The 17774-nt window shown below is 42.6% G+C and overlaps 1 protein-coding gene across 1 annotated transcript in view; it reads left to right on the top strand.

Moving 5' to 3' along the window:
- The window catches only part of LOC126997872 (polycystin family receptor for egg jelly-like), a 345158-nt gene that overhangs the window by 153893 nt on the left and 173491 nt on the right, over positions 1 to 17774 (top strand). The window contains exons 18-20 of the mRNA XM_050859085.1: positions 13471 to 13590; positions 14059 to 14217; positions 14741 to 14898. Of these exons, the coding sequence (XP_050715042.1) occupies positions 13471 to 13590; positions 14059 to 14217; positions 14741 to 14898 (437 nt within the window). The remainder of the gene's footprint in view (positions 1 to 13470; positions 13591 to 14058; positions 14218 to 14740; positions 14899 to 17774) is intronic.

Here is a 17774-nt window from a genome sequence, read left to right on the forward strand (position 1 = left end):
GGTCACTGTTCTTCCTCTAAACCTATCAACAGTGGTGTTCCACAGGGCTCTGTCCTATCACCCACTCTCTTCCTGTTATTCATCAATGATCTTCTTTCCATAACAAACTGTCCTGTCCACTCATACGCCGACGATTCCACTCTGCATTACTCAACTTCTTTCAATAGTAGACCATCCCAAGAGGAAGTACATGACTCCAGACTGGAGGAGTAGGTAGGATGACACCTACCGAACGGGCGTGAGCTACTCCCGGTGAGGATATATGGGAAGACAGCAGGGTGCTGAAGCCCTTCAAAGACCCTTCCCATGTCCTCACTAATCGTTTCCCTTTTGTCTCATCAACACCGGAGAGCAGTTCAGCATGCTCTCTAAAGACAGACTCTTTCTACACCACACTACATTCACACAACACACACCTTTTCCCAAAATTCAAAATGCAAAATGGAGAAAAACAACACTGCCTCGGAGTCCCCGCCTGGGGTGGGGACCATAAATTCCCCCAGGGAGGACTCATCTTCTGGCTGCTGACTTGAGAGGTGTCCTGATAACTTCTCGAACCTCCTCCTTATCAATTTCTGTAACATTCGTGGTTTTCGTTCTAATTTTCATTCTGTGGAACACCATCTCTTCTCCTCTAAACCTCATCTTCTCTTCCTCACCGAAACACAGGTTTCTGAGGCTACTGACAGCAACCGCTACTCTGTTTCTTCCTACTATTTTTATCCAAAATTTCAATCCAAAGCTGGATGTTGCGCCTACGTGCGCAACGACATCACTTGCTCTCGTGCCCACGATCTTGACTCTTCTGAATTTTCCACCATCTGGCTAAGACTTCATTGTTATTCTATTACTAAACACATCTGTGCTGTTTATCTCTCACCTAACTCTACTAACTATGTAAAATTCTTTGACTATTTGAATTCTAAAGTGGAGCACATCTTGTCTCACTCTCCCTTCGCTGAAATCTCCATCTTGGGAGATTTCAATGTTCACCACCATCTTTAGCTTTCATCCTCTTTCACTGACCAGCCTGGTGAACAAGCCTACAACTTTGCTCTCCTCAACGACCTAGAGCAGTTGGTTCAGCACCCTACTCGTATTCCCGACCGTCTTGGAGACAGGCCCAACATTATAGACCTCTTCCTTACCTCTATTCCTTCTGCTTACTCTGTCAAACTGTTCTCTCCGTTGGGCTCCTCCGATCATAACCTTATTTCTGTATCCTGTTCTATCGCTCCTGTACATCCTCTGGACCCGCCGAGGAGGCGATGCTTCTGGCATTTTGCTTCAGCTCGGTGGGACGACCTGAGGATGTACTTTTCCGATTTCCCGTGGAATGATTACTGCTTCCAGGAGAGAGACCCCTCTGTGTGTGCTCTGCGCATCACAGAGGTAATTGTCTCTGGAATGGAGGCATACATTCCACGTACTTTCTCTACTCCTCATGCTAAAAAACCTTGGTTTAATCATGCTTGTTCTCGTGCTATTAAAGATAGAGAGGCAGCTCATAAAAGGTTCCAGAGCCTTCGTACTCCCACTAACTTTGATCTATACATTTCATCCCGGAATCGTGCCAAATCTATTCTCCGACATACCAAAACTTCTTTTATAAGTAGAAAATGTCAACACCTTGCTTCTTCTAATTCTTCCCGTGGCTTCTGGCTTCTGTCTCTAAGGCTGAACTCTTCGCTCAAACTTTCTGTAAGAACTCCGCCTTGGACGATTCTGGGCATATTCCTCCTACTCATCCCCTCTCTGACTCCTTTATGCCTGTTATTAAGATTCTTCCTAATGATGTTTTCTATGCCCTCTCTGGCCTCAACTCTCAGAAGGCTTATGGACCTGATGGAGTGCCTCCTATTGTCCTTAAAAACTGTGCTTCTGTGCTGACACCCTGCCTGGTCAAACTCTTTCGTCTCTGCCTATCAACATCTATCTTTCCTTTCTGCTGGAAGTATGCCTTTGTACAGCCTGTGCCTAAGAAGGGTGACAGCTCCAATCCCTCAAACTACCGCCCAATAGCTTTACTTTCATGTTTATCTAAAGCTTTTGAATTAATCCTTAACCGGAAGATTCAAAAGCACCTTTACACTTCTAACCTTCTATCTGATCGCCAGTATGGGTTCCGCAAGGGGCGCTCTACTGGCGATCTTCTTGCTCTCTTAACTGACTCTTAGTCATCCTCTCTTAGCCGTTTCGGTGAAACTTTCTCTGTTGCGCTAGACATATCGAAACCCTTCGATAGAGTCTGGCACAAGTCTTTGCTTTCTAAACTGCCCTCTTTCGTATTCTATCCCTCTCTCTGTTCCTTTATCTCCAGTTTCCTTTCCGGCCGTTCTATCTCTGCGGTGGTAGACGGTCACTGCTCTTCCCCTAAACCTATCAACAGTGGCGTTCCATAGGGCTCTGTCCTATCACCCACTCTCTTCCTGTTATTCATCAATGATCTTCTTTCCATAACAAACTGTCCTGTCCACTCACACGCCGACGACTCCACTCTGTATTATTCAACTTCTTTCAATAGAAGACCCTCTTAACAAAAAGTACACAACTCCAGACTGGAGGCTGCAGAACGCTTAACCTCAGACCTTACTATCATTTCCGATTGGGGCAGAAGGAACCTTTTGTCCTTCAATGCCTCAAAAACTCAATGTCTCCACCTATCAACTCGACACAATCTTCCAAACACCTATCCCCTATTCTTCGACAACACTCAGGTGTCACCTTCTTCAACACTAAACATCCTCGGTCTATCCTTAACTCAAAATCTCAACTGGAAACTTCATGTCTCCTCTCTCGCTAAATCAGCTTCCTCGAGGTTGGGCGTTCTGTATCGTCTCCGCCAGTTCTTCTCCCCCGCTAGTTGCTATCCATATACAAGGGCCTTGTCCGCTCTCGTGCGGAGTATGCATCTCACGTGGGGGGGGGGCTCCACCCACACAGCTCTTCTGGACAGAGTGGAGGCTAAGGCTCTTCGTCTCATCAGCTCTCCTCCTACTGATAGTCGTCTACCTCTTAAATTCCGCCGCGATGTTGCCTCTCTTTCTATTTTCTATCGATATTTCCATGCTGACTGCTCTTCGCTAACTGCATGCCTTCCCTCCTCCCGCGGCCCCGCTGCACACGACTTTCTACTCATGCTCATCCCTATACTGTCCAAACCCCTTATGCAAGAGTTAACCAGCATCTTCACTCTTTCATCCCTCACGCTGGTAAACTCTGGAACAATCTTCCTTCATCTGTATTTCCTCCTGCCTACGACTTGAACTCTTTCAAGAGGAGGGTATCAGGACACCTCTCCTCCCGAGTTTGACTTTGCTTTTGGTCACCTCTACCGATTATTTTATGGGAGCAGCGATTAACGGCCTTTTTTTTGTGTGTGTGTGTGTGTGCCCTTGAGCTGCCTCCTTTGTTGTTAAAAAAAATAATAATATATATATATATATATATATATATATATATATATATATATATATATATATATATATATATATATATACTGTTCTCCAGGTTGAGCTTGACAGACTATATGCTTGGGCGAGGAAGTGGCAGATGGAATTCAATGTCGGGAAGTGTAGCATTTTGAGTGTAGGTAGGAATAACCCCTTATACAATTACTCCTTAAATGACACTCCTCTAAGCAGGTCTGGGCGTGAGAGAGACTTAGGAGTCCTAGTGAGCGCTGACCTCCGTCCTAGGGCTCAATGCATTAAGGCTAAAAATCGGGCAAACAGAGTACTAGGTTTCATCTCAAGGAGCGTGAGCAATAGGAGCGCTGAAGTCATCCTCAAACTTTACTTAGCACTAGTTCGACCTCATCTCGATTATGCAGTTCAGTTCTGGTCCCCCTATATAGAATGGATATCAAGATGTTAGAATCTGTACAGAGGAGGATGACAAAGATGATTCAGGGGGTGAGAAACTTGCCTTATGAAGACAGGCTAAAGCAGTTAAATCTACACTCTCTAGAAAGGCGAAGGTTGCGAGGAGACTTGATCGAAGTTTATAAATGGATGAAGGGATTTAACAAAGGGGATGTCAATAAAATTTTGAGAGTGAAAGAGCCAGGTAGAACGCGTGGCAATGGTTTTAAGTTAGACAAATTCAGATTCAACAAAGACATAGGCAATAATTGGTTCACCAATAGAGTGGTGGACGAATGGAACAGGCTTGGGAGCAATGTTGTGGGTGCCAATACCATATATACATTCAAGGAGAGGTTAGATAAAGCCATGGATGGTGAGGTAAGGTGGGGTTGAGTGTACAGGAGCTGCCTTGTATAGGCCAACCAGCCTCTTGCAGACTCCTTACGTTCTTATATATATATATATATATATATATATATATATATATATATATATATATATATATATATATATATATATATATATATATATATATATATATATATCAACAAACCACTTGTGCCAGGATTCGAACCCGTACTTTCTGAATAGAAATCAAGGCGCATACCAACCATGCCACCTGATGAGCTAAAAGACTTCACGCCAGAGGTTGCATTTAAGCAGCCAACCTGACGCCCCCACCCTCTTACGAGGAATGAAAGGTAAAGAAGTCCCGCTCACGCTCGGGGCAGTCGGAAATAATTTTAATCAAACCCAGACGACACAACGCCGTGGTATATATATCAAGGAACTGTCTTTAACCGACAGAAAAACATCTCAACAAACCACTTGTGCCAGGAATCGAACCCGTACTTTCTGAATAGAAATCAAGGCGCATACCAACTATGCCACCTGATGAGCTAAAAGACTTCACGCCAGAGGTTGCATTTAAGCAGCCAATCTGACGCCCCCCCCCCCTCTTACGAGGAATGAAAGTTAAAGAAGTCCCGCTCACGCTCGGGGCAGTCGGAAAGAATTTTAATCAATCCCAGACGACACAACGCCGTGGTATATATATCTAGGAACTGTCTTTAACCGACAGAAAAACATCTCAACAAACCACTTGTGCCAGGAATCGAACCCGTACTTTCTGAATAGAAATCAAGGCGCATACCAACCATGCCACCTGATGTGCTAAAATACTTCACGCCAGAGGTTGCATTTAAGCAGCCAACCTGACGCCCCCACTCTCTTATGAGGAATGAAAGGTAAAGAAGTCCCGCTCACGCTCGGGGCAGTCGGAAAGAATTTTAATCAATCCCAGACGACACAACGCCGTGGTATATATATCAAGGATATATCGATTCCTGGCACAAGTGGTTTGTTGAGATGTTTTTCTGTCGGTTAAAGACAGTTCCTTGATATATATACGACGGCGTTGTGTCGTCTGGGATTGATTAATTTTTTTTTTTTTTACATTGCTGCCTATTGCGCCGATAGGCTTCTTCCAGGTGGATCCTGATGGTCGGTCCAAGGCTTCCTTCCGGTGGGTCCTGATGGTGGGCCCAGCCCGTTCTGGCGCAGGCGAGTGTTTACAGTGGCGCCATCTTGCATTGGCTCATGCTGCCCTCCCAGAGCTCATCTTTGATCCTAGAATCTAGAGTCCAGGTCGAAAAGGCCCCCATGTCAGCCATAACGATATATAAACGCTCTGGAATGACATTTCCCCACGGTTGGTCACAGACAATACTTGTCTACTGTTTGCCGAGAACCAGAGATTTATATAATGTCTTGTTAAATATTGTACGCGTTATTTTTCCTGTCTCTAATTCTTTATTTAATGCAAGCAATGCTGACGAATAGGGTTGGAGTCTGGTGACCCAAAGTTTAGCAAAATCAATATGGGCACGCACAGCACTCCCATCGCCGTCAGTGTTCAAATACCAAGCTTCGTTAGCTAACTCAAGCCTTATTCTCAATGGGATGTCGTCGCATAAATACTGATCACAAGAAGTAATGTCCGACATTAATGGGAAGGTGAGATGAAGACCGTGATCTTTGATATCTTTTAAATGTCTCTTGTATTTGCTCCCAAGGCTAGTGAAGTATGCGGCGTAATAGGTTTCAGCTACGCCCGCTCCACCCGACCTGTTATCTTTGAGGAGGTTTCCTATTTCTCCGAATGATTTGAGTTTTAACGTGGAGAAGGTGGTGAGCATTTTTAGGAATGACCAGTAATTAAAGTATGGGTTACTTTCAACCATTTGATCGCCTACATACACCTGAATTGATTTGAACATGGTATTAGCAGTGCCATTGCAGAATTCGACATTGACATCCTCCTCGACTTTTGTTTGTCCATCAGCTTGAGTGACACTTAATTTCAACTCAAGAATTAATTTAGCAAGATCGATAAATGCCCCCTTCACCCCCGGCACGCGGAACTCTAAGTACTTATCTTTTAACCGGGCGTGGCTGGACAAATTTACAGGTAAAATGTCGACAAGAGTTTTAGACGCAATAGAGCTCTCAACCTGGCGTTGTCTGTTGATTCTAGGGAATTCGTCAACCACACTGAGCGCATAATCAGAAATCGGAACGGAGGGAGCGGCGGAGGCCATGCTGTTGTCGCTTTCGTCGCCCGCTATATACTAATGGAGACACTGGTCGCGGGAGCGGGCGACGTGTTAACTTGATAAGAGACCACTCGCTAAAAAAAATGGCAAGCCCACGCGCGCGCGCAGGTCAGAATGTTCCCACCCCCCTTTTTTTTTTTCATGAGTGTCCACCTCACCTCCACATTACTAAATTATATCAAACACATCGCTGTTCTTTCTCTTGCAACCACTTTTCCTTTTATTAATTTTTTTTTTCTTGTTTCGCGAAGTAACTTTTGTTTTTCCTCCTTTAATAATTCTAGCACCTACGTCACTTAAGGCTTCAATACCTCTTTTCTTTAAAGCGCCTCTCACACTTCTTTGTCCACTGCTCACATCCTGGATAACATCTTGAGTAAACTTAAGCGCTGAGGGCTTAACGGTTCTGAATAGAAAGGGCATTACACTCTTGGCTAGGTTTGCGAGCGTACTAAAAATACCGCCACCTCTTTGATGTAGTCTTGCAGGGTGGGCGAAATGCACAGTTCGAATATTGCCAAAACCACCCCCCACCTGATGTGGAAAGCTACTCAAAAGACTTGAAAATTCACCCTCCGTAGGCGGAAGAAACACTGTTCGCGACGATGACTGCATGACCACTAGTTAAAAAAATATATAAAACGTCATTTTTATAGCTACACAGTGGTTTGTGTCTGTCGCCCATCCCCGGCAGTTGAGGCTTTCGCGGGGAGATTCTTCGTCCCCTCTTCCTGCCCCAAGAGCATTACCTTAACGTTATTCAAATCTAGTTGGTGGGCAAAAGATCTTAGCTCCTTCAAGTAGGCCACGTTCCATTCATGATCCATCTTTCCCCTTCGTCCTACGCCGGTAGGAAAAATTACTTTTCGAATGCTTTTTTTCTGCTTTACATAATCACCTAGCTCATTGAGGCAACATTTAAAATTATCGCGTCTGCTTTGCTTGGTGTCCGACATTAAACCGTTCACATAATGCATATCTCTGCTGGTTTCAATAAAATATCTTGACACGTCATTATATTCTACAGATTCACCCTGACAAAATTGAGTCACCATACCCACCACAATGGGATAATTTGATTCCGTCGGTGGTTCCTTCACTCCCCGCGACCCCCCATTCGGTCTGTCACTCCAAACGACTCTGTTCAAATTATAAAGTTGTTTCCGATTTTCAAAGAGATTAGCATAGCCATACACTTCAGCCAAGTCCTTGGCTATACCTCTAAGTTTAAAACTGCTGGCGTTGATGGTGGCTACTAAACACACACTGTCGTCAATGAACTGGCGATCGGTCATTCGCCCCTTCACAGGAATGATGGGATAGTCTGACATGTTTATAGAAAAAATATATATTAATTCTCGCTCTTACTCACGCTTAGTGTCTCCCTGTCCCGCGAGGTCACGCAAGTGTCTATATCCCACCCCAAAACAAAGCCTTTTTATATGCGATAATTCTCCCACGTCATACCCGGCATCCGCGCGGGGGCGGAGAAAGAAGGAATAGGGCGTGGCTTTGCCCGAATTGGGGCACTTCTTCCTCCCCCACCTCCTCCTCCTCCAAACAGTTGCTTCCTTGCCTTATTATTGCGTATAAATGAGGGATCTAAGTTTGTGTTGTGGAAAAGCATTTTAATAAATGGTATATCATCAGCTTTGAAGCCTAATTTGCTGTTGACGTCACTTAAGGTTTGCAATATATCAATGACGTTAAAATTATTAATGGGGCTCAAAAGATTTCCGTTTGTATCCCATGTAATTCCTGGAGTATGTTTCATGAGAGCTAAGAAAGCTTTGGCATAATCCCTTTGAGTTGCTTTCATTCTAACATCAATCCTGTTATCTATGGCAGGTTTCGAATCGATAGTATTTGTGGGGAACGTCGTGCGAGGACCTATGGCCGCTATAGATGGCGGGTGGTTGTTTTGGGTTAATACATCTTGCAGCGCGCGTCTCTTTATATTTATTAATGCAGTTGACGCCTTGACCGTCGAACCCGACAACGGTTTCCGCACTCTCTTTTCTTTTTTTTCCTCGTCCGTCTTTCTGTTTCGTTTTATGTTACGGCTCCCCGTAGAAGACTTGAGTAAAAATTGTTCTGCTGTTGATTTCGGGATGAGACAATATTCCTTCATTTTGTTAAAAGACCAGTTATGACGCTAGCTGCCAGAGGTAACAGCACAGAGTATAGCACCGCCCGCTGTGTTCGCAGTAGTTTTTTTTTTTAGTGTACTTACCCCTTGTTGGCGAGTTTCCTTATGTGTTTTTATATTTGTTCAGGGATTTCACAATCTTTGTATTTCGCGTAAGATTAGTGTTTAGGAAATTTAGAAATACTTCTGACAAGCAATCTATATGTTTCTTGTTCAACACCGCAATTACTTTTTTCCGCTTGTCGGGGGAGAGTTTAGCCAACAACAAAACAAGATCCTTGTGAACAAAGGCGAGGGGAGGTGCTTTTTTTTTTCTTCTTGTTGGTGAATTCGAGGTCATTAGGAAATATCTTGAGCGTCTATCCAACAGTCTTGACTCGGATCATAACCCAACCAAGATACAAAAAATTGTTTGCGACCGTTCACCACTCTCGATTTTTTTATGATGATGGGGAAAACGTCCGGTAGCTGAACTTTGATAAGCTCCTCTTTGTAAAACAAGCCTTGGATGGGTTGATTGGATAAATCTTGCAAGGTATAACCCAATGGGGATTGTCGATAATCCACGCTTGCAATTTTAAATATTTCTTCTGTGTTTTGGATATGAAAGCCTCGGTTAAATTTAGAAGCTTTATCCGCGCCCACGAGTCAAACGTAGTCCCCGATGTTCAGCACACGACTGGCTTTACCTTGACGCTTTTCTCTGTTTTTATAATTATGCATTTTCTTAAACTGACGAATGATTCCTCGCGGGTCCTTCATGGCATGTACTTCGGCTGGGGGTTTTCCTATACGTGCGTGAGGCGTGCGGTTATAGCTCTCGAGTACCTTCTGCAAGATGGAAATATACTCGAGTTTAGTGTATTGTGACCATATACATATACATATATACATATATATATAGTCATATACCTATATATTCGACCTTTCAGAGTTCTGATAAATCGCTCAGCAAGGCTGCTTTTTATCTCTTGGGAGTAAACGCTGTACATTTTTATGTCTATTCTTTGCAAATAGGTTTGAAGTGGACGATTATAGAACTCTTTGCCTCGGTCAACACAGAGTCTAGAGACCCCACTGAAAGGAGCGTCTTCCTCTAGCAATGTCTTCATTGCCATTACCATCGATTTTGCATCTTTACGTTTAAGAGGCAGGGCTTTGGCGTACCTTGAAAATGCATCAACGCAGACTAAGATGTAATTATGACCTCCATTAAAGCGGGACAATTCTTTCATGTCCGCGAGATCTGCTGCTATGATAACTCGCGGTTTGGGACTGAGAATAGCGCGTCGCTTAAACTTATGGGGTTGTATCTTATGTAATGTGTGTGTTCTGCAACCTTCCATAAACTGTTCAACATCGCGCATAGAAACGTCGGGTTCAATGGCTCTCGCTGCTAAAAATAAAGGCCTCACTCCACTTAAGCCTCCAGGTACTTGAGGGTCTTCATAAAGTGACTTTAAAAGACGTGTCTTGGATGGGGCTAGCATATCGCTCACTCTCTCCACGAGTACACAACCTCACAGGAGCCGTCGTTCGCTATATTTGATCTCAGTGATGGGACCTCGGGGGTAGTTATGCAGACGTCAGCCAGCAGATAGCCGTAAGGTTTTCCCGCAACAGCTCGCTTGTAGATACTGAGAAATGCCTTGGCTCTGTCACGACCATACAATTGACGACCTAGAAGTTCAATTTGACCAAGATCTCTTTGTTTAAGCAAAACGAAATGAGTGCAATTGAGGGATATGCTTCGCGCATACTTTCCCTGCATAAATAAGTTCTGAGAAATGAGTATGGAGCTAAGGCCAAGATGTCTGCCTTTAATAAAAACATTGGCGACGCTTTCATCATTGGCAGCGCGTAAAAAGTTATCGTCATATACTACTAACATAGATTTATTTTTCTGACAGAGATCAATTTCCTGTTCTGGGTCTATAATGTCCTTACTAAGTATTACTTTATTTTGCAGCTCTGGCAAGTCTTGAATGGGATGATGTGTTGCACCGCAAATAAGAACTCGATAGAATTTGTCACAATATTTCCGCACAAGTCGCGTCACTAGCTGTGTTTTCCCAGATCCTGACGCACCGGCCACAAATATCCTCCCTCCTCGCTCGCGGGGAAATAAATCGATAAGGTCTTCCCCATAACACTTTTCCATGGCAAAAGTCTCGCGATGAGTGAGCGTTTTTTTGCTGGCCCACTGATTTTAAAAGAGAGGGTGGGTGGGTGTAATGCGCAAGACGATCGTGGCCGAGCGGTTTTCTTCAAAGTATATTTTTCGTCCATACTGATCCGTCACCACTACCGCCACTGAATCTATAGCGTTCATCGCCAACTTTTTATACAGAGGTCTTTGCACTGAATAATAATTGTTACTCCCACCGTAAGGGAGAGTGGCTAAAATGATCACAGTTTGGCTAGCAAATCGCGTGGGCTGGATTATGTCGCAATAGAGGTGGAGATAGTCCACGTCGGCGTGAGGGTCTGGCGGGAAATCGGCATTTACCTAGCGAAGCGAGTAATGTGACTCCTCATCCGTGACGAATATATCATAGTAATGATTAGGAATAAATCCAAGAAATGGTCACTTTGGTTAGCTTTTGATCACTACCCGGTTGGGTAGTGGGGAGGTCCCCTCGGCGGCGGCTGACCGCCCGGCTGGCTGCCCCGGTAGACAAATTCAACGTATAAAATTTTTCGACGTCATTTCTGGCGCTAATTCTTGATCATGCTTGCGAATTTTTTTGGTCCTGTCACTGTCGCCAATACCTACTACTGAGGTAACCTGCTCCCCTTGTATGTCGGTAAATGTGATAAATGAGATAACCTGCACCCCTTGTATGTCGGTATATGTGATAAATGAGATAACCTGCTCCCCTTGTATGTCGGTAAATGTGATAAATGAGATAACCTGCACCCCTTGTATGTCGGTAAATGTGATAAATGAGATAACCTACACCCCTTGTATGTCGGTAAATGTGATAAATGAGGTAACCTGCACCCCTTGTATGTCGGTATATGTGATCAATGAGATAACTTACACACCTTGTATGTCGGTAAATGTTATAAATGAGATAACCTGCACCCCTTGTATATCGGTAAATGTGATAAATGAGATAACCTACACCCCTTGTATCTCGGTAAATGTGATTTATGAGATAACCTGCCACCCTTGTATGTCGGTAAATGTGATAAATGAGATAACTTATACCCCTCGTATCTCGGTAAATGTGATTAATGAGATACCCCTCATAGCCTACACCAATTGAATGTCGGTAAATGTGATAAAAGAGGTACCCTACACCCCATGTATGTCGGTAAATGTGATAAATGAGGTACCCTACACCCCTTGTATGTCGGTAAATGTGATAAATGAGGTACCCTACACCCCTTGTATGTCGGTAAATGTGATAAATGAGGTAACTCTTTTTTTGTTAACATCTCAGCCTATAGCGCTGGTAGGCTTTCTTCAGGGGCCTGGTGGTCTGCCCAAGCCCATTATAGCGTAGGCAATTTTTATAGTGGCGCTACTTATGCTTGGCTCATGCTGCCCCCTGGAACTAATTTTTTATTCGCTTGTACGGTATCTTCTAGAATCCAGGATGATAGGTGGTCTTCTGGACAGCCTGTGGGTAGTCTTAAGCCACTCGGCGGTGACTATAAAATTTCAGGTGGTAGCGTGGGGATTTGAATCGATGTTGTCCATGGCGTGATGAATGCTGGCCCCGCACCCTAATCACTCAGCCACCGCCTATCCTTGTATGTCAGTAAATGTGAAAAATTAGGTACCCTAAATCCCTTGTATGTCGGTAAATGTGATAAATGAGGTAACATGAAACATTGTATGTCAGTAAATGTGATAAATGAGATAACCTGCACCCCTTGTATGTCGGCAAATGTGATAAATGAGATAACCTACACCCCTTGTATGTCGGTAAATGTGATAAATGAGATAACCTAAACCCCTTGTATGTCGGTAAATGTGATGAGATAACCTGCATCTTTGTATGTCGGTAAATGTGATAAATGAGATAACCTACACCCCTTGTATGTCGGTAAATGTGATAAATGAGATAACCTGCACCCCTTGTATGTCGGCAAATGTGATAAATGAGATAACCTACACCCCTTGTATGTCGGTAAATGTGATAAATGAGATAACCTAAACCCCTTGTATGTCGGTAAATGTGATGAGATAACCTGCATCTTTGTATGTCGGTAAATGTGATAAATGAGATAACCTACACCCCTTGTATGTCGGTAAATGTGAAAAATGAGATAACCTGCATTCCTTGTATGTCGGTAAATGTGATAAATGAGATAACCTCGACCCCTTGTATGTCGGTAAATGTGATTAATGAGATAACCTACACCCCTTGTATGTCGGTAAATATGATAAATGAGATAACCTACACCCCTTGTATGTCGGTAAATGTGATAAATTGCAACCCTTGTATGTCGGTAAATGTGATAAATGAAATAACCTACACCCCTTGTATGTCGGTAAATGTGATAAATGAGATAACCTACACTGCTTGTATGTCGGTAAATGTGATAAATGAGTTAACCTGCACCCCTTGTATGTCGGTAAATGTGATAAATGGGATAATATATATATATATATATATATATATATATATATATATATATATATATATATATATATATATATATATATATATATATATATATATGTGCTAATTATGCCATCATCAAAGTCTCCGTGTGATGTGATGGCTTTATTCAACAGTGTTATTTACAAAGGTATTTCTGGGAAAATGAGTAGGTTGATAATTTAGAAGTAGCCTCATTTATTTCCTTTATATCATTTTTGCAGTGGTGCCAACCGGGAAGTACAGCAAAGACATTGCTGTAGGTAGCGGCCTCTTCCTGATGAATCCAGGTATAGAGAAGTTTAAGCTGACCCTGACAGTGACTACGCCCTCTGGGGCAAGAGGTAAAGGCATTGGAGAGTACATTCCACTACCGCTGCCTTCAATGAACTAAGTTCATATGTCATAGTATTAGTTCTGATTAAGCACTGAATATACAAGTCTGTATGTACAAACCAACATTAAACATTTTTTAATAGTTAATGTGACAATATCAGAAGGCGTACAACCTCGGGTGGCAGTTCTTTTGTTCTGTAATTGACTCTCCTGTTGTAACACTTACAGGTAATTTTATTCCAATAATCATGTGGCGCCTAAGAAGATAACTCTAATATTTAAGACATCACCAACATTTCACATTACTTTTTTTTAAAGATACAGGTGCATGTTCCCTCAGTGCTCAATAGCGTTGTTGATATTAGGGCTCACACTCTTCTTGCTCTGCGCCTGTATTGACATTAGTGACAGCTGTTCTTACGCGCTTTTCTCTATGCTCCATATTGTTGTAAATAATCATCAAACATTCTTCTCAGGAGAGTACGTCATGACACTCGTTCTCAACAAGCCCCCGACGGGAGGCTCATGTAACATTAACCCAGCTGTAGGATTTGCACTCATCTACAAGTTCCACATCGAGTGCTCAGGCTGGGCTGACCCAGAGGAAGCAGGCGTGGACCAGTACGTCTTCTTCAGTAAGTACCCCATGAACATATTATGTACAATTATATATATATATATATATATATATATATATATATATATATATATATATATATATATATATATATATATATATATATATATATATATATATATATATATATATATATATATATATATATATATATATATATATATATATATATATATATATATATATATATATATATATATATATATATATATATATATATATATATATATATATATATATATAATATATATATAATACATATATATAATATATATATATAATATATATATAAATCGAACCCGAGCCTTCTGAGTAGAAGTCAGGGCAGCAAACCAACTACGCCACCGATGAGAGAGAGAGAGAGAGAGAGAGAGAGAGAGAGAGAGAGAGAGAGAGAGAGAGAGAGAGAGAGAGAGAGAGAGAGAGTTGAAAACTATTCATGCCAGAATTTAGTTTATGCGCATCTACTTTGAACCACTCATTCTTAGATAATCATCTTTCTCTTTTTTTTTTTTCACCAGTGTACGTGGAAACCGACGGAGCACCTCTAAAGGAAACCATCGTGTCTGCCACCAACCCTAAAGCCGACCTCATATTACCTGTCGGCATATTTACAATCTACTGCGAAATCTGGGATAAATTCGGAACATACGTGGAGGTAGAAGTTGGATCAGTAATGGTAAGTACCTCCACGTAAGTAACAGATCACGAAATCCGTTACGCTTCAGCATGGCCCACTGAAAAATTATACGCTACATAAACTTTAAACTATAAAATAGCAACTACAGAATGATCTTGCCAGTAACAGCTTTGAAAATAATGTTTTCGTCAAAAAAGTTAGAATAGACGTATAGTATATTTGTTCCTTCGAATGACGAATTATTTTTACAGGAAGAAAGCACCTAGAGAACCTTGAATAGTGTTGTTTCTGCCCCGACTTATACATAATCATTGGATGCGCCTTGGTCGCAGACACTAATTCATTTATAAAGGCTGTCCTAGTGCAGCCATTCCAGATCATCCACCCCATTTATCTCACTTCAGACCCTCCCATCAATACTATTTTTGCAGAAATAATGAGAATCATTATGGAATCAACATGAGTAATACATTATTCAGTTTAAAGGAGTTAGTGAGGTGTTAATATGATGACTGTTCCGGGGTTCCAGCAGGTTATCACCAAGCTAGTCTCCTACTCCTGACACAGGACTTCTGTCGACACATTATCAAACATGTTAAAGTCAACCTGTGCATCTACTGATTATAGAGGCAACTGTATTACACACCAACACACACGCCAATTTAATCCACAGACTAGCCGTTGAAACGAGAGACCGCTTCCTATAAATAATGTTGGAAGAGCATAGCCGCTCTGTTGCTTGTGATTCGTTGACAGCTAAGTCGATCTGGGTTATTATTACACTCCAGCACTCTCGCCAATTTAATCCACAGACAAGCCGATGAACCGAGAGGCCCCTCTATGTATAGATGAGGTAGGAAGACCATAGGGGTTCAGTTGCTGGTGATTGGTTGAGCGCTAAGTCGATTTGGGTAGGGCAAAATTCACTGCAATCAACAGGGCTTATTTACTTTACTAAATTATCTTCATATTATGTATAATACGTGTAATACATCAACACACGATAATATTGAATGCATTTACTGTCACCTAACATAAAAAAGTAGTGGATATCCGTAATCGTGGAGCAAATATTGGGTGAGGGACTGGACATTTTAAAACAACCTGAGTGACAACTAGAGCAGAATAGGTTAGGTCGACGCGCCATAAAATGGACTTTGACGTAGTGAGCTACACCTCCTACTTCCCCAGCCAGCCAATCCCACAGATTTAGGTGGAGTTAGTAGAAGAATGAAGGGAGGGACCCCTTGGCTAAAGGACACTGGAATTGAGTATACAGCTAAATTGTTTTAAAAGGGCAAACGTAGAAGTACATAATTAACACTTCTTTAAAAGGTAGGTACTTGTACGACCTAAACACTCACAAGTTAAAAAGTGTGCTTCCATGCTGATACCCTACTTAGGCAAACCTTTTTCTCTCGCAATATCTATCTTTCCTTCCTCACGCCATCATACAGCCTCAAAGTTTTGAAACATTTCTTAACAAAAAAAGTTCATAAGCATATATCAACTTTTGACCAACACTACGATATTTTCATGGGACGCTTCATTGGTGGTCTTCATGTTTTCCTAGCTGACTTCAAATAATTTTATCCTAGACCTTTCAGTGAAACTTTTCCTGTTGCCTTAGACCTCACGAAAGCTTCTTATACTGCCCATTTAATTGCTTTTTAAACTAGTCTGCTACAGATTATATACATGTAACTGTACTTTTAAATATATTTTCCTTCTTGGTCGATCTATATCTGCTGTTGTACAGGGTGTTCTGCAGGGCTTTGTTTCATGTCTCGCACTCTTCACTTTAGACTCAAAACTTATTTTCCCACCTGTCAACTCAACACAATCTTCCAAACTCTATCTCCTGTTCTATAAAACTCAACTCTGCCGCCCTTTTTCCACAATAAACACATCCATCAGTTAATCAAAGGCGGCATACGCCGTCCACCGTCCACCCTATGACGCTAACACGAAGGTTCCTACGGACAAGTTACAGGCAGGCCTCCTTCCCATCCCAAGTAATTCACGGAGTGATCTATCGACTTGCTTAATTAACTAGAAATTCTAAAAACAATATACAAACAACCACCATTAGCTGTAAACCTATAGTATATGCAGGATACCAGCCTCCTGGAGGTAGTCGATGACCTCGTGTCCCTGGGAGAGTGTCTTCTTCTCCAACACCAGAAAGATAGAGCGAGCAACTCCCATCTCCACCCGGCCACCGGGAGAGGTACCGCTCTCGCAGGTCCCCTAGACTGGAACACTCGAACAGTAAGTGCCGAACAGTCAGGGAGACAAAGCATTCATCACAGTAGGGCTGAACTCTCCGGGACATGAGGAAGTCATGTGTATATCGAGTGTGACCCACGCTAAAGCGAGCCTGGACAGTCTCCTTCTTATGACTCCTTATATGGGAATACGACCAGGGACGTACTGCCCTGGCCATGACTTCCCCCATCTTTGTCGTGGCAATCACAGCTTCCCACCTGCGCTGCCACGCCCTCTGCAATGCACACCGCACGGTGGGATACAAGTCCCTAAATGGAAGAGCGCACTGTGAGGGAGGACAATAATCAGCGTCCCGCGCTTCCTTGGGGAACTCCTTCCTGTTGTTCATAGGATGGTGAGTAGGACGTGCCAACTCTGACGCGGAAGGTCCGTTCTCCAAGAAATTCGTCAATTAACTTTGGCATCCGTCCACGGAAACCAGTCATGATGCTGCTTTAGTATCCCATATCTCCATATCGTGTCGAAAGTGTTCTCGAGGTGAAAATAAGATGCACACCAAGTGTTGTCTGTCTGTAAAAGAGCGACAGATAGCTGCCTCGAGACGTACGAGGGCGTCAACTGTAGATCTCAATCTCCAAAAAACCTGAGTGGTAAAGAGTCACGTGGCCATTGTTCTCTAGATCAGG

The sequence above is a fragment of the Eriocheir sinensis genome, chromosome 13, assembly GCF_024679095.1.
Source record: "Eriocheir sinensis breed Jianghai 21 chromosome 13, ASM2467909v1, whole genome shotgun sequence".
Taxonomy (NCBI): domain Eukaryota; kingdom Metazoa; phylum Arthropoda; class Malacostraca; order Decapoda; family Varunidae; genus Eriocheir; species Eriocheir sinensis.